General features: G+C 33.5%; 1 protein-coding gene across 1 annotated transcript in view; it reads left to right on the top strand.

The window, feature by feature from the left end:
- Positions 1-25,214, top strand: part of Lgr1 (Leucine-rich repeat-containing G protein-coupled receptor 1) — a 423,583-nt gene that overhangs the window by 372,922 nt on the left and 25,447 nt on the right. Inside the window, exon 11 of the mRNA XM_017624060.1 lies at positions 9,194-9,389. Within this exon, the coding sequence (XP_017479549.1) occupies positions 9,194-9,389 (196 nt within the window). The remainder of the gene's footprint in view (positions 1-9,193; positions 9,390-25,214) is intronic.

Here is a 25,214-nt window from a genome sequence, read left to right as displayed (position 1 = left end):
GTCAACGACAAACTTCCCACTGGAATATTCCGTAAACTGCAAGAAAATATCAGTTGAATGCGAGACGCCTGCAGTTGAGACATGTACGTACATAGAAGCCAAGTGCTGAGCTTACCACCCGATGCCAACGCAGATAAACGTGGTATCACCTTCTGCAAAAATAATGTGAAATAAGATTATTTGAAGTGTCAGTGCAAAAAACGAAAATTTAAATTTGTATTCCTTCTTCTCTCCAAATTGACGAACCAATCTGCATTTGTCATCTATATCTAGCTTAGAATTACTCTTGATATTTGTTCTTATACTTAGTATTTGTTTGTTGTATGTACACTGAAAATAAAATCTGCGTAAATATAATGAAAACTTGCGTAAAACTTACGAAATCTTTCGTCATTTTGAGCCACGAAAGTTTTCGCTGATTGTACAAAACCGTTTTCGTACATACTACGAAAATATGAGGCATCAGATTTTTAGTACATTTTACGAATGTATTCATACTATTTACTAAAGAATTTAGTACTATTTACTAAAGAATTTCGTACTATTTACTATTCGCACAATTTCTTTATTTTTTTACGAAATTTTTGTAAAATGCACAAAAATAAATCGTATATTTAACAAAATTACTTTCGTAAATTCTGCGCTTGTTTCGTGAAATGTGCGATTTTTCTTTCATTCTCCACACTGTAAAAAACATATTACGAATTATAACACAACACTTTTATTTTGTTTTTATCGTTAATTTTAGGCGCTTTTGTTTAACAAAACATTTTGCAATAAAAGCAATCATACGTTCTACGAAAGAAGAAGAATTTTCTGACTACACTGTAGTTTAGAATTAATAAAAAAGGTTATTTTACCTATAATAAAACTTAAGTCTTTTATTTATATGCATACGAATAGGTTCTATACTACATATTTTTTATTGCTTAGGCTTCATTGAATAAAGTATATTGATTCAAAGTGTTAAACTATGAGACTCAACAAAACTAAATATATAAAAAACTAAATATATAAGATATAAAATATGAAAGAATATAAAAAATACTGGTTTTACTTTCTTAAACATTACACTATTTTTATGTAGAGGCAGTTGGCTGATTCGCAGCTTCATCGATGTTTGTTTCTTTGACGACTATAAATTAAAGCAAAACAAGTAAGAGCAGCGCTGTCTTCGGCTATGCCGAAGGCTTCATACCTTTCATGAACATCTGCAAATTTTACTTTGACAGATTACTGCTTTTGAATACATCTGCATACATCGATAGAGGAGTTACATACTTATATAAAAAATCGCATCTAAACAATCAGAGGTATGGAAGATATACTTTATATGACACCAATCTAAGTGATTTTCACCGCTATGTGATCGGTATGTAAACCGGTAACACAATTTATTGGGTTTAGTTTCGTACATAAAGGAGATATATGGCAAAAACTGGTATCTTAACAATCAGTGCTATAGGAGATAAAGCTTATACAGCATAGATTTTGACGATTTTCTCAGTAGACTTTGTATTATTATTTATAAAATATCTTACGAAATTTATCGGTTTTAGCTGTTCAAATATAGGAGTTTTACAGTAAAATCCCATATCTGAACAATCAGATGTATGGAAGATATATGTTGTAGTCATCCGATCCTTGTTATTTTCACTGTAAGTATTCTGTTAATAATGAGTGAAAATGGTGCGAAATTTCATGTTCCTAGCTGCATAAATGGAGGAGTTATGATAAAAGACCTCATATCTGAACAATCAGTTGTATGGGGGCTGCAGGTTATAGTGACCCGATCTTTGTTATTTTCGCTGTAAGTCTTCTGTTGATAATGAGTGAAAACAGCGCGAAATTTCATGGTCCTAGCTACATAAATGGATGAATTATAACGAAAAATCTCATATCTGAACAATCAGTTGTATGGGAGCTATAGGTTATAGTTACCCGATCTTTTTAATTTTCACTGTAAGTTTTCTGTTGATAATTATTGAAAACAGTGCGGAATTTCATGTTCCTAGCTATATAAATGGAGGAGTTATAACGCAAAATTTTATATCTGAACAATCAGTTGTTTAGGAGTTATAGGTTACAGTGACCCGATCTTTGTAATTTTCACTGTAAGTATTCTGTTGATAATGGGTGCAAGTATTGCAAAATTTCATGTTCGTAGCTGCATAAATGGAGAAGTTATAATGAAAAATCTCATATCTGAACAATCAGTTGTATGGGAGCTATATGTTATAGTGGTCCGATTCTTCCGGTTCCGACAAATGATTAATACATTATAAAAATACACCCACCTACCAAATTTGATCCGGATATCTCGAAAACTGAGAGACTAGATTGCATACAAACAGACAGACAGACGGACAGACGGACAGACGGACATGGCTAAATCAACTCAGCTCGACGTTCTGATCATATAAGTATACATTTTCATGGGTCTATCTCTTTTTGTTCTGGTACTTACAAACATCGGACCAAAGTTATAATACCATTTCATGCTCATGAAAGGTATAATTATAAGGCGTCTGAAAAGCAAGTTTCAATGAAAAGTTATACATGTACTTACTTTTAATTTCATTAAGTAGTGCTCCTGTCTTAGGCTTGCCGTTGATAGGTAACTGATGAAATTGCCTATTTATCGAGTCCCACATAGCAGCGCAAGGCGCAGCGTAGGCGATGCTTAAAACATTGTATGCTTAAAAGCAAAGTATATCCACAGCTTTAATATTTAATTTTGTATTGTTTTTTTATCCAGCAAATCCCTTTTTAAAACGTTTAAAATTATATTATACGTCTCACAAGCCAACAAGTAATTCCGCAATAACACGCGATACATAAAAATATGATGAAATATTAAACTGCCGGTAATTGAGTATATTGTACGAAAATATTCGCATGTTGTACGAATTTAAAAAAACATGTTTCTGCATTAGTTCTATGTACGAAAGTATTAACTAAATTGTACGAATACAGAATTGAAGATTTCGTATATTTTAAAACCACGCGTAAATATTACGAATGCCTTCCTACAATATACAAAATTATGCGTACAGAGATTTGTTCAGTGCTTTACGAATGTGTTTCGTAAAATAAACGTAAGATTTCGTAAATTGTACTGAAAAAATGCCTTACGAAAGTCCTTTCGTTATATTTACGTATGGTTCGTAAAATCTTGCTTCGTTGTGAAAAATGTGTTCGTATTATGAACGAAAGTTTCGTACATTGTACAAAAACCAACACTACGAGAGATTTTCGTAGCACTTTTACGAAATTTTGTTATCAGTGTACTTTTTGTACTAAAAAATTACACAGTGCTACAAAAAAAACAAAATTGAATACACTTTTGAAGCGACCTAGTAGAGATTGTTCACCTGGTCGAGTTATCCACGAAACACCCTTCAAAGGATTTGTAACACCCCCAAAATCTGGATTTAAGGCCAAAAAACCATTTTTTCAGAGTTTTCGTTGAAAAAAAAATCATTAAAAATCTTATTTTCAACCGTTTTTTAAACGCTTTTGGGCAGAGAATTGTTGACACTTTCGAAATATATACAGTGTTTTGTTCATTTGAGAGGGTTATGAGATGTTTTTCACGCGAGAAGTTGAATTTTTGGAAAATTTTTTCGGTTTTTCCGGTTTCGACGTAATTTTTTTGCCACTAATTGACAATGAATGAACTTCTTTGGGCATGTGTCATCGAGAGGCATTCACTACTTAATTACACAAGTGTTTTTTTTTGGGAAAGGACTTCAAGTTTTCAAGATATGCAGCATAATCCAAAATCAAATTTTTTGGTCTCAAGCGCCCTACAGGGGTACTATGTATTAGAAGGCGGGTCGATTTGAAAATCACCCAAGTGACAAGGAAAATCGTATTTTAGGGATCAAAATAAGATACTTTGCCGAAGGAAGCATACCTCTAAAACCAATTCTGATGTCCCGACTTCGTACTTTTGACCTTGAGCGCCAAAGCTTGAAAAATCCTAAGTTGACCCATTTAGAGTGCCCCAATCGTATTTAAATGTATGACCGACCCCCACTAACTTTGTAGGGCCGACCCACCCATGCCAGTGGAATCCCCCCTAAGACCCCACCTGTGGGGTACCCCATACAAACATTTCACAAAAACCCCCATTTTTAGCATTTTACATGAAAAAATCATTGCACGACAGCCAGTTATCTTTTTAACTCAATGTTAATTTGAAAAGTTGTCTAAACCGTACGAGTTTCAGCCTTCATTTAATGTTAACTCTAAGTCAAAAATATAAATTTGGCTGCGCAAGTGAACCTTTAGATAGCAAACAGTCGTTTTTAGCGATAGTTAGATTGATAACATATATATTTTTCATAAAATTTTGCACTCATTAGAACACTTTATACAAAACAATGGGAAATGTTTAACAATGGTTAAGATGTTAGCTAATTACTTTTGGAAGCTTATGTAGAAATGGGATGCAAAATGTCAATCAAGATACAAAAAAAAAAACCACTTTAAGATGCTCGCTAACTACATACCTCAACCAATTCGAATTAAAAATGTTTCCTGGATCTTTTGCGCTTATAATACAGGTCGTCGGTTTCACGTTTGAGCGACCAGCAGTAATTAGCGATCATCTTAACGTGGTTTTTTCCAGCAAAGCGCTTTTCTATTGCCGAGATTTCCTGGTGAAATCGTTCACCTTGCTCGTCGCTAAACTGACCCAGATTATCCGGGAAGAAATCCAAGTGAGAGTGCAAAAAATGTATCTTGATTGACATTTTGCATCCCATTTCTCCATAAGCTTCCAAAAACTCTTGAACCACTTCCTTATAATTAGAACTTCTTTCATTTCCAAGATAGTTATGACATACAGAGATAAAACTCAGCCATGCTCTCTTTTCTACTTCGTTCAGTTTTTCGACAAAATTCTCATCAATCATCAGCTTGCGAATCTGGGGTCCGATGAAAATGCCTGTAAAGTAAAGAATTAAAATGGTTGCAGATGCGTTTTCGAAAAAATTAATAGTCGGCAAATTCTTCGAAAGTAGGTACCTTCTTTTATTTTAGCATCACTTAGTTTGGGAAAAACTGTTTCCAGGTGCAGAAATGACTCGCTGTTTTTGTCGAGTCGTTTTACAAATTGTTTCATGTAGCCCAACTTTAGGTGCAATGGCGGCAAGATAATGTTATCAGGTTTTACTAATGGGATATTGAGAACATTTTTAATTCCAATTTGAATTCCCTTTCTCGGAGGCCACACGCTACACTTGTAAGGATCCTTGGCACGACTGTCCCATTCGCACAAATAGCACGGATGCTTAGTGTAGCCTCCTTGCATTCCCAGAAGTATTGTCAGAACTTTGAGGTCTGAGACAATTTGCCATTGATGTTTATTGTAATTGATTAATCGTAAAATCTTTTCCATCGTTTGATAGGTCTCTTTCATATCAGTAGCGTATGCTATTGGAACTGTTGGCAACTGATTACTCGTTGTGAATTAATACTACTTTCAGACCTACGAATTTCGTGAATTAAACGTAAATTTTTTAATATTGCTTAATTTTGGTTTTCTCACACTTATGATAAATAAAATACTTACTTTTGCAAGAACCGTCCAGAAATAATCGCCAATCTTTTGCGCAGTACACGTGATCGAAGGCAGCAAACAATCTATCCACATGAACACAATATACAAGTTTATTGTCTATATCATCAGCCTTAAAAACTTCTTCGAATGACGATAAGTCTAAGTTTCGTGTGAATGTCACTTTAAAGTCATCATCCACTACATTCCACTGCTTTATTCGTGAACCCAGGATCTCTGTTTCTCTATAAGACAGATTCAAATCTCGACTAAGATCACTATAATCTTGGCTAGATATAAAATGTCGTTCCTTTACTACTGCCCGATTTGGAACATACGACGAGTCCTCATTTTTTTCAATCGGGAACTCGCTGCAAGGGTCTGCTTGTCCGTTTGCAGTTGGCTCCCCTGTGTTTTCTTTCGGGGTTGGTCTCGATACAGTCAACACATTAGCATATTTTATGAGATTGCGAGTTTTGTAGTGATGGCCAACGGTATCTGTTTGACAGAAGTAGCAATCTTTCGACTTGTGATACGGTTGATAATGCCAAGTCATGGGAGTCTCAAATAACAAATGCTGGTTATAACACTTACCGGATTTCACTTTCTTCAGTACTGCAGAGCACGTCGAGCAAACACTTTCGGGTTCATACCAAGCACTTTCAACGTATGAGAGTTTAAACAAGTCGTTGAAGGAGTGAACCACTGCTTGATTCTTTTTAAACTCCGAGCGATGTGGCTTGTCAACAAACAAGCCACACACGTAACAAAACCGGTTGCGTTTATCACACATTTCAATTTTTTTGGAGCGAATGATCCCGTGTAATTAATTACGCGAAGTTTATTAAGAATATGACGTTTTAGTGACCGCATTAATGACCAGATTCGCAATCTGACGATTGATGAAACAAGTAGAAAATACAGCTGAGTTTCATCTCTATGGGTAATAGCTATCTTGTAAATGAAGAAAGTTCAATATACAAGGAAGTGGTTCAAGAATTCTCGGAAACTAATTTAGAAATTGTACGCAAAATGTCCATCAAGATCCATTTTTGGCATTCTCATTTGGATAATCTTGGTCAGTCTAGCTACGAACTAGGTGGCCGATTTCATCAGCTTTACAGGAAAAAATTGTATTCATATCGGTATCGTTTCTCAGTTCAAAGTCAGAAATAATGCCATAAAAAAGGTTGCAGAAAACGCCCAAAGTCTCGAATTAGTAGTATATATTTACCAAACCCTCATTCTAAATCAAGTATATGATAAACATTAAAAATAAAAGTGCATTATTGCTCTGTTAAACGAAGATTAATTGGACAAACCGACATATCTCGACTTAGGTCATTATTGTTTGCGACCACTGATATATATGTTTTTAATCTAACTATCGCTAAAAATGACTATTTGTTACTTAAAAAACCATCAATGTCCTTAAACTTAACCAATTTCTTAACTTACGCACAGTACCCCTATAGGACGTTTGAGACCAAAACATGAAATTTTGGATTATGCTGCATAACTTGAAAACTTTAAGTCCTTTCCAAAAATAAAAAAGTGGTATAATTAAGTAATGAATGCCTCTCGATGACACATGCCCAAAGAGGTTCATTCATTGTCAATTAGTGGCAAAAAAATGACGTCGAAACCAGAAAACCGGACGAAATTTCCAAAAATTTCAACTTCTGGCTTAAAAAACATATCATACTTTTTTCAAATGAATAAAACACTATATATATTTCGAAAGCGTCAACAATTCTCTACCCAAAACCGTTGAGAACATTGAAATCGGTTGAAAATTGGTTTTTTAATGAATTTTTTTTTAAGAAGAAACTGAAAAAACGGTTTTTTGGCCTTAAATCCAGATTTTGGGGGTGTTAGAAACTTTTTAATGGCCGTTTCGTGTATAACTCGACCAGATGAACAATCTCTGCTAGGTCGCTTCAAAAGTGTAAAATAGCTGTCGCACTGTGTTATTATTGTACTAACGTTTTTTGAAAATAAATGAAATGGGATTAAAAGGTGACGCAATTATTAGACACTGAGTTGGAAGTGTAAAACATCTTTCTTCAAATTAGGGGAGAGTTACAATCACACCAAAAACGAAATTTAGTTGAGTTCAAAAAAAAAAACAGTTACAATCACACCAAAAACGAAATTTAGTTCAGTTCAAATAAAAAAACTATATGGTTACTAGATCGCCCTCACCCGCCTCGCTGAGCATATGAAATTTCTGCGTGCTACATTAGGTGTAATTTATTTAAATAAAGCTCAACATACTTAAAGTATGCAAAAACAGCAGATGTATAATTTTTGTAACCATCTGCAGAATATTTTCAAACAAAAACTTTTCTAAATCTCTCTCAGATGATACTTTTTCTTACTTACATTTAGTTTAGAAATGAAGCCCTTTCAAAAGTATTTCGATTGATACTCATAATTAAACAAATCATTAAAAGTATTGAATAGTTTGAATTTAACTTTTTAAACAGCTGGCAACCCTTTTAAACCTCTTTCGTCTGGCACCCACATTGTGATACATACGTGTTCAAATTACCTAATTATTATTCAGGTTGAATGTGAATTTTCAAACATGTGGAAATCCTGCTATACATGTGGGCTTTCCAAGACTCTTTCGATTAAAACCTATATTTTAATAACTCATTTAGCTTGTAATATAAATATACCTCAGAATAATCTATATGTTCAAGCTGAACGTTTATAAACACTCTTACGTTTGACACTTTAACTTAAGTATAATTAATTTAAATTCGACTTTTAAAATAGGTGGATATCCTCTTCGAAATATTTTCCATCTAAGACCGTATTAAACCAGGGACCGTAAATAACAGTTCCTTTTTTTCAACAGCTAAACTTGGCCTGATATTTTTACGTCGAAAATAAAAGTCCTTTCCTAATAATAAACAAACCGCTTTTCCAAATTAAACAAGTTTGGTATCAACTGAAAGAGGATTAAAATAGCTTTGAAACTGAAATATTTAAACAAGGAAATCCGCAGAAAGCCAGCTATTGAAAAATATTTAAATAAAACATGTTTTTTAATTACCATAGAGCAAACCTTGGGTCAGGTAGGTATATGCATTTATTTTGTATTAAATTATAAAAAAAAATATAAACAGAAGTGGTAGCCTTCGATCGTTATTTCTATTTGTTTTATTTGGATAAGCCGTTTGTTTACTATCCGGAAAGGCTTCCGAACTTTAAAAATATCTGGCCAAGTTTAACTGTTGTAAAAAAGTAACTGCTATTTACGATCCCTGTATTAAACCCCTTCCGTCGGACACCTATATTGTGATACATATTTCAATTTAGTTCCCTTAATTCATGTAGCATTTGATTTTGCAAACAGTTGCCAACCCTCATACATGTAGTTTAGAAATAAATTCCCTTTCAAAAACTGTTGGATTGATACCCATATTGTAGTAACGGCAGATATCCATATTCAATAAGGCTTCCTGGAATTCTACGTGATTTTTTTCTGTGTGTGTTCGTAATTTGGTTATTGTTGATTGATTGCGTTTCATAACAAGATGGAAATTATTTGAGTGAAAGGATGCCATTATTAACCTCTCTTGATTATGTGGTAATTAGTTTTCATTCTCTTTGCAGTATATGTTTGCCGATGGAGATACGTGAACCTATTGACACGGTGTACTTGGTGGCAATTCTTGGATCGAATGGCGGAGCATTTTTCATCATAACGATTTGCTACGCTCAAATTTACTTATCACTTGGGCAGGAAACACGCCATGCACATAGCTCACATCGAGGAGAAATGAGCATTGCAAAGAAGATGGCTTTATTGGTATGTACTCGTACATATACAAACTATACGACTTGTTTTCATGCTGACTACTAGGAATGGGTAAATTCGAAATTCGAAGCTTCGAGATTCGAACTTTAATCGAACTTTAGCCCCAAGATGGCGAATTTTCGAAATCGAACTTTATGATGCTAAAATTCGGATAAAAACGAATTTTTGTAGAAACAATCGAATGTCGTCTTTATTTGCAAAAAATCAACTCTGCAACTTTCTTTTTTTCTGACTACATTTGGGATTTGCTTTAGAGATGCAAATAAAAAAAGTACATGGATATAAACATATGTATGAGATATGTATCGAATGAATTAAAAATATATAAGAAAAAGGAACAGTCGGAACTTCGATAAATGGTTAAGTATTAACCCATATAGGGATGTTCCGATACAAGTAAATACGAGTATGTACTCGATACTTTTGTTTCGATATCAACTACTTATTTTACTAGAATCCTGGTTTCCATACCTACTTGGTATCGAAAGAAAAGTACTTGTATCAAATCGATTTGAGCAAGTGTCATATCTTGTCGGCCATATTTTTTATATGGAAAATAATTGTTTCGTTTTTATAAAAATAATTGCTTTAAGCAATGACACCACCAAAATCTAAAGTGTGGATATATTTTTACAAAGTTAGTGATACCACAGCTAAGTGCAAGCAAAACTTTGTAGCTGTAAAGTTTAGTGGGAACCTTTCAAAGGTTGAATTTTTTGTCTAAGTAATCATATTACTTCTAGTGTTGCTAATGAACAAATATATATATGGATACCTCAACTGAAAATATATTGAAAATATTTGAGATAGGGCGTTTTGAATCGGCAGCAGAGATAGGGCGTTTTGCAATCAAATTCTGAAATAGGGCGCTGCACATAGGGAAGAATCGACAATATAGGACGACAAAAAATGATTACTCCATATGTATTTGACAGATTTCAATGAAATTTGGTATTTAGGGATTTTCATCATCACTGATTTCGAAAATTTCCAAAATTCATTGTGAATTGCGGATTCAATATGGCAGACGATTTCTTAGAAAATATTTATATTTTTATGAAGCTCGGTGTCCAGAGATTTCGTCGTCACTGATTTCGACATTGATGCTCAATTTAAAAAAATCAAAATTGTGGATCCAACATGGCGGACGATTTCTTCAAAAATGTGTAAATTTTTATGAAGCTTGGTATTTACTCCATATGTATTTGATAGATTTCAATGAAATTTGGTAATTAGGGAATCTCGTCGTCACTAAATTCGAATATTAAAAAAATTTCCAAAATTCAAAATGGCGGATCCAATATGGCGGACGATTTATTAAAAAATGTATAGATTATTACGAAGCTTGGTATCCAGAGCTTTTCGTCGTCATTGATTTCGAAATTGAAATTTAATTTTAAAATATCAAAGTGCCGGATCCAATATGGCGGACGATTTCCACAATTTGTATAGATTGTTATGAAGCTTGGCATCCAGAGATTTTAGTCGTAACTGATTTCAAAATTGATGCTATATTTTCAAAAATTCAAAATGGCGGATCAAATATGGCGTCCCGAACAATATGCGTTTTATTTTTAACGCAATGCATTGCCTTTAGCACCACTCAATTTTGAAAATTTAATTTCAATTTCGTAATCAAAGAAAACGAGGATCTCTGAATACCAAGCTTGATAACAAACTATAATTTAAAAAAGTGGTCTACCATATTGGATCCGCCAGTTTGATTTTTGAAAATTTAATATCAATTTCGAAACCAGTGACGACGAAAATCTCTGGATACCAAGCTTCATAACAATCTATAAATTTTTTAAGATATCTTCCGCCATATTGTATCTGCCATTTTGAATTTTGAAAATTTCATATCAGTTTCGAAATTATTGACAACTAAAACTCTGGATACCAAATTACATTGAAATCTGTCAAACACATATTGATGGCTGAGTGGAAAATCGACCTATCTCGGCAGCCAGTTCGAAAACGCCCTATCTCAGAAAACTTTTCAAAAACGCCCTACTTCATAATTTGATTGAAAAACCCCCTATTTCAGAATTTTATTGAAAAATACCCTATCTCAGAATTCGGTTGAATAACGCCCTATTTCATAATTCGGTTCAAAAAGGCCCTATCTCAAACGAAAATACATTGAAAATAAGCTGAGCTGGGCGTTTTTGAATCGGCAGCTAAGATAGGGCGTTCTTCAACCAAATTCTNTAATTTGATTGAAAAACCCCCTATTTCAGAATTTTATTGAAAAATACCCTATCTCAGAATTCGGTTGAATAACGCCCTATTTCATAATTCGGTTCAAAAAGGCCCTATCTCAAACGAAAATACATTGAAAATAAGCTGAGCTGGGCGTTTTTGAATCGGCAGCTAAGATAGGGCGTTCTTCAACCAAATTCTGGGATAGGTCGTTTTTCAATCAAATACAGAAGTAGGGCGTTCTTGAAAAGTTTTCTGAGATAGAGCGTTGTTGAAAATTTTTCTGAGATAGGGCGTTTTCGAACTGGCTGCCGAGATTGGTCGATCTTCCACTCAGCCATCGATATGGAGTAAACATTTTCGTCCTCCTATATTTCGATTCGTCCCAATAAACGACTTAAGAAATAAATGCTCTGTTTAATGAAGGGGAAAAAGGGGGGACGAGTTCGTGATATTTTTACATTGGCAATTTGTTGGATTTTCGAACTGTTGAGGAGAATTTGCTGTACTCGTTGGAACTTTTTTTATAACTCTAACTAATATAAGAATTTCAAAATTTTTTCAATAAAAAAGCTAATTTATAAAATAGGTATTATACCCATTTTACAAACAACCATATTACTAACAAAACTCGCAAAATAAAGTGCATACCTCACGCCTCAGTTTCCATGCTGACAAAACTATTAGTTGGTAATAAGAATAAAATGGCAAGCTAAACTATTTTATCGTCGCTTCAAACAAAAATTATTTAATTCGACGCACGATAGAAAACCCAACTTTGCGCTTCCGCTTAAGCTGCTGCGTTGCGTTAAAAGTCAAAATGTGTATGTTACATTGTGGACTGGTTTATAAGGAGTATTGGAAAGGTGTGTATGATAAGATTTAAAGACCTTTGCTTTTCTATTTTTGTCGTCGTAATTAGTCACTTTGTCCTTATGTGCGCTGAGATAGGGCGATCTTCCACTCAGGTGTCGCAAAAGGTATGTCACAGATAACGCCTTACTTTCGCTTTACTGCATATAAAAGGATGAAAAATTATCGATATAAGTAGGTATCGATACTTTCGGTTCACTCATATAAGAAGTATCGAAATAGCGATTTGAGTAAACTTATATCGGAACGTCGCTAAACTCACAGTGAAATGTATTTATCGATTTAAATATTTACACATCCCAGTTAAACAAATAAATTCATAAAAAATAAATTAGATTTCAGATGCTTTATAATCAGGGAACGGATTTTTAGGACCTAAAACCCTATAAAAAAGGCAAAATAAAATAACGAAATAGGCTGGAAAAGGCAAAATAAAATAGCGAAAAAGGCAGGAAAAGGCACTAGCTATTGCAAAAAAGGCAAAACAAAATAGCAAAAAAGGCAGGAAAAGGCACTAGCTATTGCAAAAAAAAGCAAAATAAGGCACTAAAAAAAGACAGAAAATACGAAGAACAATCAAAAAATACATTTATTTTAGAAATGTTTATATTAAAAGTAAAAAGAGAAAAACTATGAACTAGTTTCATTATATGAAAAATTTGTACTTTGAATCTTTGACTAATTTACAGGGACCGTAACCGTTATGATTTTTATAATAAAAATCAAAATTTAATCGTTATGTTGCGATTTGTATTTTTTTGATTATTTTTAATGGTTATTTTATGATTTTTATTTTTTCGATCGTTTTTAATCGTTATACTATGATTTTTATTTTTTCGATCATTTTTAATCGTTATTTTATGATTTTTACTTTTTCGATCATTTTTAATCGTTATTCTGTGACTTTTATTTTTTCGATCATCTTTAATCGTTATATTATGATTTTTATTTTTTCGATCATTTTTAATCGTTATTTTGTGATTTTTATTTTTTTCGATCATTTTTAATCGTTATACTATGATTTTAATTTTTTCGATTAAAAATAGCAGTTATTCTTAGTTTTTTAATGTGAAAACCGAATGTGCACAGATATGACTTAAAAAACAGTTTTACAAGGCATGCATATGTACACTAGGATGGTCCAAAAACAGTAAAGTGGAATTGTAATGCTCTCACCCCCTAGGATTGTTCTATATCGAAAAAAGTATACCCCTACTTTTATACCTTTCATGAGCATGAAACGGTATTATAACTTTGGTCGGATGTTTGTAAGTACCACAATTAGAAGAGATAGACCCATTGAAATGTATACTTAAATGAACAGAACGTCGAGCTTCGTCGATTTAGCCATGTCCGTCTGCCCGTCTGTTTGTATGCAATCTAGTCTCTCAGTTTTCGAGATATCCGGATGAGATTTGTTAGGTGGATGTATTTTTATAATGCACTAATCATTTGTCGGAACCGGAAGAATCGAGCCATATAACATATATCTCCCATACAACTGATTGTTCAGTTATGAGAATATCGCAAAAACTGGTATCTGAACAATCAGTGGTATAGGAGATAACGCTTTTAAAGCATAGATTTTCTCAGTAGACTGTGTAAATTCTTGGGTTTTAGCTGTCCATATAAAGGAGTTTCAAAGTAAAACCCCATATCTGAACAATCAGTTGTATGGAGGTAATAAAAAGGTTATAGTGACCCGATCTTTGTTCATTTCACTGTAAACTTTCTGTTGATAAGGAGTGAAAATATTACGAAATTTCATGTTTCTAGCTGCATAAATGGAGAAGTTATAAAAAGAAATCTCATATTTGAACAATCAGTTGTATGGAGGCTATAGGTTATAGCGACCCGATCTTCGCCATTTTATTGTATTTTATTGTAATTATTCTTTTGATAATGGGTGGAAATATTGCGAAATTTCATGTGCGTATCTACATAAATGGAGGAGTTATATCGAAAAATCTTATATCTGAACAATCAGTTGTATGGGAGCGATAGATTATAGTGACCGATCTTTGTAATTTTCACTGTAAGTGTTCTTTTGATAATGGGCGNTAAAAATAGCAGTTATTCTTAGTTTTTTAATGTGAAAACCGAATGTGCACAGATATGACTTAAAAAACAGTTTTACAAGGCATGCATATGTACACTAGGATGGTCCAAAAACAGTAAAGTGGAATTGTAATGCTCTCACCCCCTAGGATTGTTCTATATCGAAAAAAGTATACCCCTACTTTTATACCTTTCATGAGCATGAAACGGTATTATAACTTTGGTCGGATGTTTGTAAGTACCACAATTAGAAGAGATAGACCCATTGAAATGTATACTTAAATGAACAGAACGTCGAGCTTCGTCGATTTAGCCATGTCCGTCTGCCCGTCTGTTTGTATGCAATCTAGTCTCTCAGTTTTCGAGATATCCGGATGAGATTTGTTAGGTGGATGTATTTTTATAATGCACTAATCATTTGTCGGAACCGGAAGAATCGAGCCATATAACATATATCTCCCATACAACTGATTGTTCAGTTATGAGAATATCGCAAAAACTGGTATCTGAACAATCAGTGGTATAGGAGATAACGCTTTTAAAGCATAGATTTTCTCAGTAGACTGTGTAAATTCTTGGGTTTTAGCTGTCCATATAAAGGAGTTTCAAAGTAAAACCCCATATCTGAACAATCAGTTGTATGGAGGTAATAAAAAGGTTATAGTGACCCGATCTTTGTTCATTTCACTGTAAACTTTCTGTTGATAAGGAGTGAAAATATTACGAAATTTCATGTTTCTAGCTGCATAAATGGAGAAGTTATAAAAAGAAATCTCATATTTGAACAATCAGTTGTATGGAGGCTATAGGTTATAGCGACCCGATCTTCGCCATTTTATTGTATTTTATTGTAATTATTCTTTTGATAATGGGTGGAAATATTGCGAAATTTCATGTGCGTATCTACATAAATGGAGGAGTTATATCGAAAAATCTTATATCTGANACCTTTCATGAGCATGAAACGGTATTATAACTTTGGTCGGATGTTTGTAAGTACCACAATTAGAAGAGATAGACCCATTGAAATGTATACTTAAATGAACAGAACGTCGAGCTTCGTCGATTTAGCCATGTCCGTCTGCCCGTCTGTTTGTATGCAATCTAGTCTCTCAGTTTTCGAGATATCCGGATGAGATTTGTTAGGTGGATGTATTTTTATAATGCACTAATCATTTGTCGGAACCGGAAGAATCGAGCCATATAACATATATCTCCCATACAACTGATTGTTCAGTTATGAGAATATCGCAAAAACTGGTATCTGAACAATCAGTGGTATAGGAGATAACGCTTTTAAAGCATAGATTTTCTCAGTAGACTGTGTAAATTCTTGGGTTTTAGCTGTCCATATAAAGGAGTTTCAAAGTAAAACCCCATATCTGAACAATCAGTTGTATGGAGGTAATAAAAAGGTTATAGTGACCCGATCTTTGTTCATTTCACTGTAAACTTTCTGTTGATAAGGAGTGAAAATATTACGAAATTTCATGTTTCTAGCTGCATAAATGGAGAAGTTATAAAAAGAAATCTCATATTTGAACAATCAGTTGTATGGAGGCTATAGGTTATAGCGACCCGATCTTCGCCATTTTATTGTATTTTATTGTAATTATTCTTTTGATAATGGGTGGAAATATTGCGAAATTTCATGTGCGTATCTACATAAATGGAGGAGTTATATCGAAAAATCTTATATCTGAACAATCAGTTGTATGGGAGCGATAGATTATAGTGACCGATCTTTGTAATTTTCACTGTAAGTGTTCTTTTGATAATGGGCGAAAGTATTGCAAAATTTCATGTTCCTAACTGCTTAAATGGAGGAGTTATAGNGTATCTACATAAATGGAGGAGTTATATCGAAAAATCTTATATCTGAACAATCAGTTGTATGGGAGCGATAGATTATAGTGACCGATCTTTGTAATTTTCACTGTAAGTGTTCTTTTGATAATGGGCGAAAGTATTGCAAAATTTCATGTTCCTAACTGCTTAAATGGAGGAGTTATAGCGAAAAATCTCATATCTGAAGAATCAGTTGTATGGGAGCTATGTATATGTTATAGTGGCCCGATTCTTCCGGTTCCGACAAATGATTAGTGCATTATAAAAATACACCCACCTAACAAATCTCATCCGGATATCTCGAAAACTGAGAGACTAGATTGCATACAAACAGACGGACAGATGTACATGTCTAAATCGACTAAGCTCGGCGTTCTGATCATTTAAGTATACATTTCAATGGCTATATCTCTTCTAATTGTAGTACGTGCAAACATCGGACCAAATTTATAATACCATTTCATGCTCATGAAAGGTATAAAAATTGCGGTATACTTTTTTCGATATAGAACAATCCTAGGGGGTGAGAGCATTACGATTCCGACTTTACTGTGTACATAAGCATGCCTTGTAAAACTTTTTTTTAAGTCAAATCTGTGNCGCTTTTAAAGCATAGATTTTCTCAGTAGACTGTGTAAATTCTTGGGTTTTAGCTGTCCATATAAAGGAGTTTCAAAGTAAAACCCCATATCTGAACAATCAGTTGTATGGAGGTAATAAAAAGGTTATAGTGACCCGATCTTTGTTCATTTCACTGTAAACTTTCTGTTGATAAGGAGTGAAAATATTACGAAATTTCATGTTTCTAGCTGCATAAATGGAGAAGTTATAAAAAGAAATCTCATATTTGAACAATCAGTTGTATGGAGGCTATAGGTTATAGCGACCCGATCTTCGCCATTTTATTGTATTTTATTGTAATTATTCTTTTGATAATGGGTGGAAATATTGCGAAATTTCATGTGCGTATCTACATAAATGGAGGAGTTATATCGAAAAATCTTATATCTGAACAATCAGTTGTATGGGAGCGATAGATTATAGTGACCGATCTTTGTAATTTTCACTGTAAGTGTTCTTTTGATAATGGGCGAAAGTATTGCAAAATTTCATGTTCCTAACTGCTTAAATGGAGGAGTTATAGCGAAAAATCTCATATCTGAAGAATCAGTTGTATGGGAGCTATGTATATGTTATAGTGGCCCGATTCTTCCGGTTCCGACAAATGATTAGTGCATTATAAAAATACACCCACCTAACAAATCTCATCCGGATATCTCGAAAACTGAGAGACTAGATTGCATACAAACAGACGGACAGATGTACATGTCTAAATCGACTAAGCTCGGCGTTCTGATCATTTAAGTATACATTTCAATGGCTATATCTCTTCTAATTGTAGTACGTGCAAACATCGGACCAAATTTATAATACCATTTCATGCTCATGAAAGGTATAAAAATTGCGGTATACTTTTTTCGATATAGAACAATCCTAGGGGGTGAGAGCATTACGATTCCGACTTTACTGTGTACATAAGCATGCCTTGTAAAACTTTTTTTTAAGTCAAATCTGTGCACATTCAGTTTACACATTAAAAAACTAAGAATAACTTCTATTTTTGATCGGAAAAACTAAAATCATAGTATAACGATTAAAAATGATCGAAAAAATAAAAATCATAAAGTAACGATTAAAAATGGTCGAAAAAATAAAAATCATAAAATAACGATTATTTTTGATCGAAAAAAAAAAANACTATAACGATTAAAAATGATCAAAAAAATAAAAACCATAAAGTAACGATTAAAAATGATCGAAAAAATAAAAATCATAGTATTACGATTAAAAATGATCAAAAAAATAAAAATCATAAAGTAACGATTAAAAATGGTCGAAAAAATAAAAATCATAAAATAACGATTATTTTTGATCGAAAAAAAAAAAATCAAAGAATAACGATTATTTTTGATTGAAAAAATATAAATCATAAAATAACGATTATACAATGATTTTTTAATAAGAATCCTTCATGATAACGATTATTTTCGGTCCCTGCTATTTTATCCTTTTGAGTTTCTAACTCATAAAACTTTAATCTGTATAGTTGTAGTAACATTGGACCACAAATTGCATTTCGAAGTTTTCTGGCAGCATTTTCATTCGATTTTCGCGAAGAAAAGCCTTGAATGTACTTAATGTGTGCTCGACGTAAGTTGATAGAGTGGAGCCCAATTTAAATATGGAACGTTTGAAACGTTCATATTATCAGGATGAAGGGCGTTTTCCTCGCCCTTTACAATTTTGTCCACACCCCTTATTGTCTCCAAGCCTACGTTAGCTAAGAAAACGGCTTTGAGTTTTTCCAACACCAATTTGGCAAGAGGTCCCTGCGCTTCTATAAGCCGCATGGGCATGTGTATATTTTTTAATCTTAAAAAAAAATTGTAAATGCGATAATCACTTTTTTAAAGGTAGAAAAGTTAAAAAATGGCAAATATCTTAAAAAAGGCAAAAAAGGCAAATATCTTAAAAAAGGGCAAAAAAGGCAACATCAAATGTGTATATATGGAATCAGGGAAAGCTAAATCGTGGACATTCTTAATCGAATATACTCTATCTCTTTAGCAGAAAAAAAGGCAATTTCCATAAAATCCGTTCCCTGCTTATAAATGGTTGGTTTTAATTATATGAAAATTACTGATATCAAACACTGTTTCAACTAACAGCTGCTCATTTGGTGTGAAAGGCGTTTTCATTACATAATAAAAATAAAAAAAATTTCAGGTAACACTGTCACCGTTTTTGAAATATTTACATTTTTTTTTATTAAAAAATCGTGCATTTTCATGTATTTTCTTTAACTGCATCTACAAACCGGGTAAATTTTTTATGTAAAATACTTCCAGACAGTTGCTTCTCCATACTCAAATGCAATGTAGTTAAAATATATTAAGGAACCATCATAAAATTAGGACAATTTTGGGATTTTTAATTTTTGATATTGACCAACTTTCTCTGGTGAAAAAAAAAAATTACTGAGCTATAACTTTACATTACATAAAAAAATTGCTAATTTAATAAAGATTTCAGGAAGGTGCCACTCTTACTGTTTCGAATAGAAAAAAAAGTTATTATCGCTTTTGTCGGCAAAGGACTGAGTGCTAGATTTTTTCTACTGTGGCTGTCTTAAGGACAAAATTTATTCAAAAACAATTCAAAACGAAGAGCATTTACGGGAACAAATAAATGGAGCTGCTGCTGAGATAGCCCAATTGAGTTTAAGATTTCTAAAAGCGTCTTTTCTTAAAAGGTGCCGAGCTTGTATTAGAGTAGAAGGTCCCCAATTTGAGCATATTTTATCCATAAATGAATAAATTTTTCTTCCAACAACTCATGTATCCTTCACAAAAAATATTGATAGATATAGCCTTTGTTATAGACCCTAGTCCGAATTCCGGTAAGTAACATAAAATAATGTCAGGAGCAGGTAATAATGTACCTTTGTATTATTTAGCATGTCATTGGTCGGTAACAAGAGCAACTTAAATTTAAATTTGTTAAATACATTCTAGCGTGTCTCAGTCCTTTGCCCACAAAAGCGGCTATTTTTTTCTAATCGAAACAGTAAGAGTGGCACATTTCTGAAATCTTTATTAAATGAGCAATTTTTGTATGTAATGTTATAGGTCAGTAAAGTTTTTTTCACCAGAGATAGTCAAAGTTGGGGAAGAAAATATCAAAAAGTTAAAAATCCCAAAATAGTCCTAATTTTATGATGGTTCCTTAATATATTTTAGCTACATTCCATTTGAGTATGGAGAAGCAACTATCTAGAAGTATTTTACATAAAAATTTACTAAGCATAGCCTGGTTTGTAGATGCAGTTAAAGAAAATACATGAAAAAGGCACGATTGTTTTTTTTTAAATGTAAATATTTCAAAAACGATGACACTTTTACCTGAAATTTTTTTGTTTATCAGAGAGCTCACCCCCCTAGGGATACGATATCGAACCGAAATTATCGATATGGTACTCATTTTAAGTATCGCTTGAAAAATATTGGGTACCCATTAATATCGCAATAAAAAGACTCGATATCGCAAATATCGATACCAAAGTTCAAAACAGATATCTGAGAAAGTGATTAGAAACCTCCGAGCGTATTTCTGCGATAAAAAACAGCTTCTCATAAAAACGCCCTTTGTGGAACAACATCAAGGCGCGCGCAACAAATCGAAGGAGAAGCTCGGGTCAGATAAGTCTTGAAAGCAATTTTTTCGCATTCTCTTTGTGTGTTCTATTTGTTTCCAGACGCGTCAACTTTTATTGAATTCAAGTTCGGTGTTCTTTAAATGGGAGGTAGCTGCACTCTTCCCCTTTCTTCTCACCTCCTTCGCCTTGGAACGAGCAGACTTGAAAGCAAGACGTGACGTGTCTGAAAGCTGACTAATTTGAGCTTATGACAGTCGATATGATACTAGGATTCCGGTACTCGATTCCAAAAAATATCGTTTTAAAACTATCGAGTAAAAAATATCGGTATGGAATGCCAAAAGTATCGATATGGTATCGTATCGTATCGAAATTCGTGTCCCTTCACCTCCCCCACCTACCTTTCCCTAAAAGTTTGGCACGTTACTTCTGAGACACCCTGTAGAAATCTTCTTGCCCTATTTTTGTGTTCCTTGTTTACTTAAAGTTCTCGCTTTAAAAAGCAAATCATACGTTGTCATTAAATGTAACGCTTTTTTATTAGTTGTATAAGTATCTAACGTGAAGTATGTATAAATTTATTTGTTTTTGTAAAGCAAGAAAAATAAACCAATCTCAATATACCTCCCAAAAACTTAGTATAATATAAATTTTGTTATTATTTTTAATTGGTACAACAAAAAATACATGATACTTTTCATAACTTTTTGGATTCTTTCTGATTTTTTTTTAGATAATTACTTGATAAATACTTATGATTTGTATTTTGCTGTTTGAGAGGCTAAGAAGTGTGATACGGATAATTAATCACATTAATGCAAGTTTCCTTGAATTTCTTTTTCGATTTGAGTATCATTCTTACACACCATTAAATTTTCAGTCAAAAAAATGTTGCAAATTCGAAAAAATTCGAATCAAATCGAATTTTCACCACAAATTGCGAATCGAGTAATCGAATGATCGGGTAATATTCGAAATTCGGAAAAAATCTTAATTAAACCCCCCATTAACCATCCCTACTGACTACACCAGTGTTGCCGCGAATCATTTTTTAGTGGTAGCAAAATTAATTTAAAAACAGGGCTAAAAAGAGCTAAAAAAGTCGTTGTGGCTAAAAATGGTAGCCAAAATTTTGTACACATATACATACATAAGAAATGGTATAGAAAAACAATGAACTCTGGAAAAAAAGCTAAGATTTTGTCCAACCAAAAGCCTTTTTGTATAAAAGGGGAAACATACGACACCAGCTTGCTGACTCCATCAAGTGTTTGTACCATCAGGCTCGAAGCATATAACTTACCAGCATGCTGGTATAATATTTATTTCTTTACAAATGTGGTCTGGGAAAGATCGAAATGATTAGAGCCGAAATTTCATAATTTTTCTACCATTTTGCTAAACATTGCTTTTTTTAAATTCACAACTGCAATATCGTGAACTTAATCTCCACAAACACAGCTTTGACTCATAATATGCAAGAAATTTCCGCTAAAATACTTTTTACTTAGAAACATGAGCTAATTTCACTACTCACGACACCAGCATGCTGGCACAATCATAAAATTTTCAAATAGTTTTTGAAGTCGCACCAGCAGCTGGTACAATCACACCACAAGAACATACACGGTCAATCGACATCATGGGCCGTTTAACAAATTATGCATATATAAAAACGTAAGGAACCTACGATACATATACATATATATAAATTCATCCTTACATAAATGAAAAAAAATGACATCAAATTCAGCATATACAACTTTTTCATACCAAGTATGAATAAATTCCTCAAGGAGCTAAAAAAAGGGCTAGGGGCAATTTTAAATTTATGTGGCCAAAAACAGTATGTGGTAACTAAATCTAGCCACCAAAGGGCTTAAACGGAAACACTGGTTGACACATTTTTGACACTTGTGAGAGAGTAACTTATTTTTACGCTCTAATTACCGAAACAGCCCGGAGAGCGTTTGGAACAAACCTAATATGTATATGAATAGTTGCCAACTTGGTGCTTTAAGCACCAGATTTAGTGTTTTTTGAAAATTAAAACGCCAAAAAAATTATTTAGTGCTTAGTGCATTTCTTAGTGCTTTTTCCCTGAACTNGAATAAATTCCTCAAGGAGCTAAAAAAAGGGCTAGGGGCAATTTTAAATTTATGTGGCCAAAAACAGTATGTGGTAACTAAATCTAGCCACCAAAGGGCTTAAACGGAAACACTGGTTGACACATTTTTGACACTTGTGAGAGAGTAACTTATTTTTACGCTCTAATTACCGAAACAGCCCGGAGAGCGTTTGGAACAAACCTAATATGTATATGAATAGTTGCCAACTTGGTGCTTTAAGCACCAGATTTAGTGTTTTTTGAAAATTAAAACGCCAAAAAAATTATTTAGTGCTTAGTGCATTTCTTAGTGCTTTTTCCCTGAACTAAAATTTCTCCGATATAGTCAAAACCTGAAATAATTTGAAATATTTAAAGCTGTGGCAGAACTGAATCTACAAATTTAAGTGCACTAAAACACAACCGTGATTGATAAAAAGCTGAAGTTGCAAATTCATGCTTGCCTCCCAAGCAGTTGTGGTCAAATTTGAAACGGTTGATTGCTAAATGAGTTCTTTGTATCCAAAAACTGTCCATCGAATAATGGTGGATTGGTTCCAAGGAGCGTACCTGTTAAGTCTTACTTGGCAGAAAAATTTAAATTCAATTCAGTCTTTGAGGACGACGTAGCTAAGTGCGTTCTTCGGATAAAATCAAATGCCGTGGTTGCAGATGAGCTCCCTATTAAATTCATTAAGATTATTTTACCATATATATTGAGTAGTTTTACGCACACAATTAATCACTGCTTTACTACTTCATCTTTCCCTGCCGCATGGAAAGTAGCCACTGTTACACCTATAGCTAAAAAACCGGGTGCCCCTTCCCCGTGTCATTTTAGGCCATTAAGCATTTTACCGGGACTTTCCAAAGTATTCGAAAGTCTTATAGTTATGGATTTTATTGAAAAGAATAAGCTGCTGAGTCAACTTCAATCTGGTTTCAGGCCCCATCATAGTTGTCCAACGGCAATTGTAAAAGTGTTGGATGATATTCGTCACCCTTTCGATCAAGGCCACCTTACCTTGCTTTGCCTACTCGATTTCTCCAAAGCCTTTGGTTCCGTTAATCACACATTGTTGTGTAATAAGTTAGATAACTATTTTGGGTTCAGTGAAAGCGCAGTAAGGCTGCTTAAAGATTACTGAAGTAATAGATTCCAAAAAGTTAAGTCTGATAATAAGCTCTCTGAACTTGCCCGCATCTCTTCAGGCGTGCCACAAGGCTCCATTTTTAACCCTCTACTATTTAGTATATTTATCAACGATATATTTACGAGATGCTTAAATGCCCATGTACATGCGTATGCAGATAACGTTCAACTGTATCTCTCCAACAGAATAGGGTTGGTCGAAGACCTTAGCTACAGACTAAATGAGGATTTGCACGAGATACGTATACGGTCTGAAGAAGTTTGACCTTCTTTCTTTGTTGAGAAACTCGATACTTGGCTGCGACTTACAAAATTTCTTAAATGCCGGGAACTGCATCTTTATCTTTAAGCTAATTACTCATGGGAAACCGGAATACCTATATGAAAAACTGATATAAATGCTCTCGCTCTTTAACCCTAATTTTGCCCAAGTTCAACTACTTATGCTCGTCCCGACTGTTTTTCGGTAACGCTGTTAGACTTTGGAACTCCCTTCCTCAGTCGCTAAGGAAGTAATTGTCTAGAGGCAGCTTCAAGAACCTTATACTTCCGTATTTCTCTAAAAATTTCTTGAAAACGTGGTTATTGACTATTGCAAGCTAAATTATGTTTATTCATGTTTATTTATTTTTCTGTTTTTCTAATTAATGTTTTCAATTATTAAATATTTTATCTGTGTATTTTTAATTGTTAATGTATTTAATTTCTTAAAATTCTTCAAATTTTGATTTTTTACCACCTGAGTAAAACCCATCGTTTCTTGGTGCTGAATCCAAATCTGGCCGCACAATTGCTCTACTAGCACTAGAATTTTGAGATATCTTAACCTCAAAGCGCCAAAGACACGGTTTTTGGCAATATTTGAGATTATATTATGAAAACATCAACTTTTTTTGCTCATTTATACTTAGGGCACCATTTAGTATTACTCTTCCTCCTTAAAATTCATTTTCGGTTGTTGCGATTCGATTTTTCTTTCTCGAGATATACCAGTTTTAATGTGCAGTACTTCTGTATTACGTCGCAAGCATGAGTCATCATAGCATGTGTAGAGACTATTCAATCGTTATGAGCTAAAAAGTTTTGCGTATTGATCTATGTATGTATGTATACTTAATTTTATTGTATTGTTAATTTTTATAAGCGAGCGCACTTGTGCACAAGGGTATTATAACTTTGTTCACATAACGGTTGTTTGTAACACGCAAAACGAATCGAGATAGATATAGACAAATTTATACATAAATGATCAGAATGAAAAGAGAAATCGATTAAGCGGTGACTGTCTGTCCGTCCGTCCGTCCGTCTGTGCACACGATAACTCGAGTAAAAATTGAGATATCTTAACGAAACTTGGTA

The sequence above is a fragment of the Rhagoletis zephyria genome, unplaced genomic scaffold, assembly GCF_001687245.7.
Source record: "Rhagoletis zephyria isolate East Lansing unplaced genomic scaffold, Rhagoletis_zephyria_1.1 Rzeph_scaffold_00056, whole genome shotgun sequence".
In the NCBI taxonomy this organism is placed as follows: domain Eukaryota; kingdom Metazoa; phylum Arthropoda; class Insecta; order Diptera; family Tephritidae; genus Rhagoletis; species Rhagoletis zephyria.
Note: the sequence above shows the minus strand (reverse complement) of the source record. Positions and strands in the feature narration are given on the sequence as shown.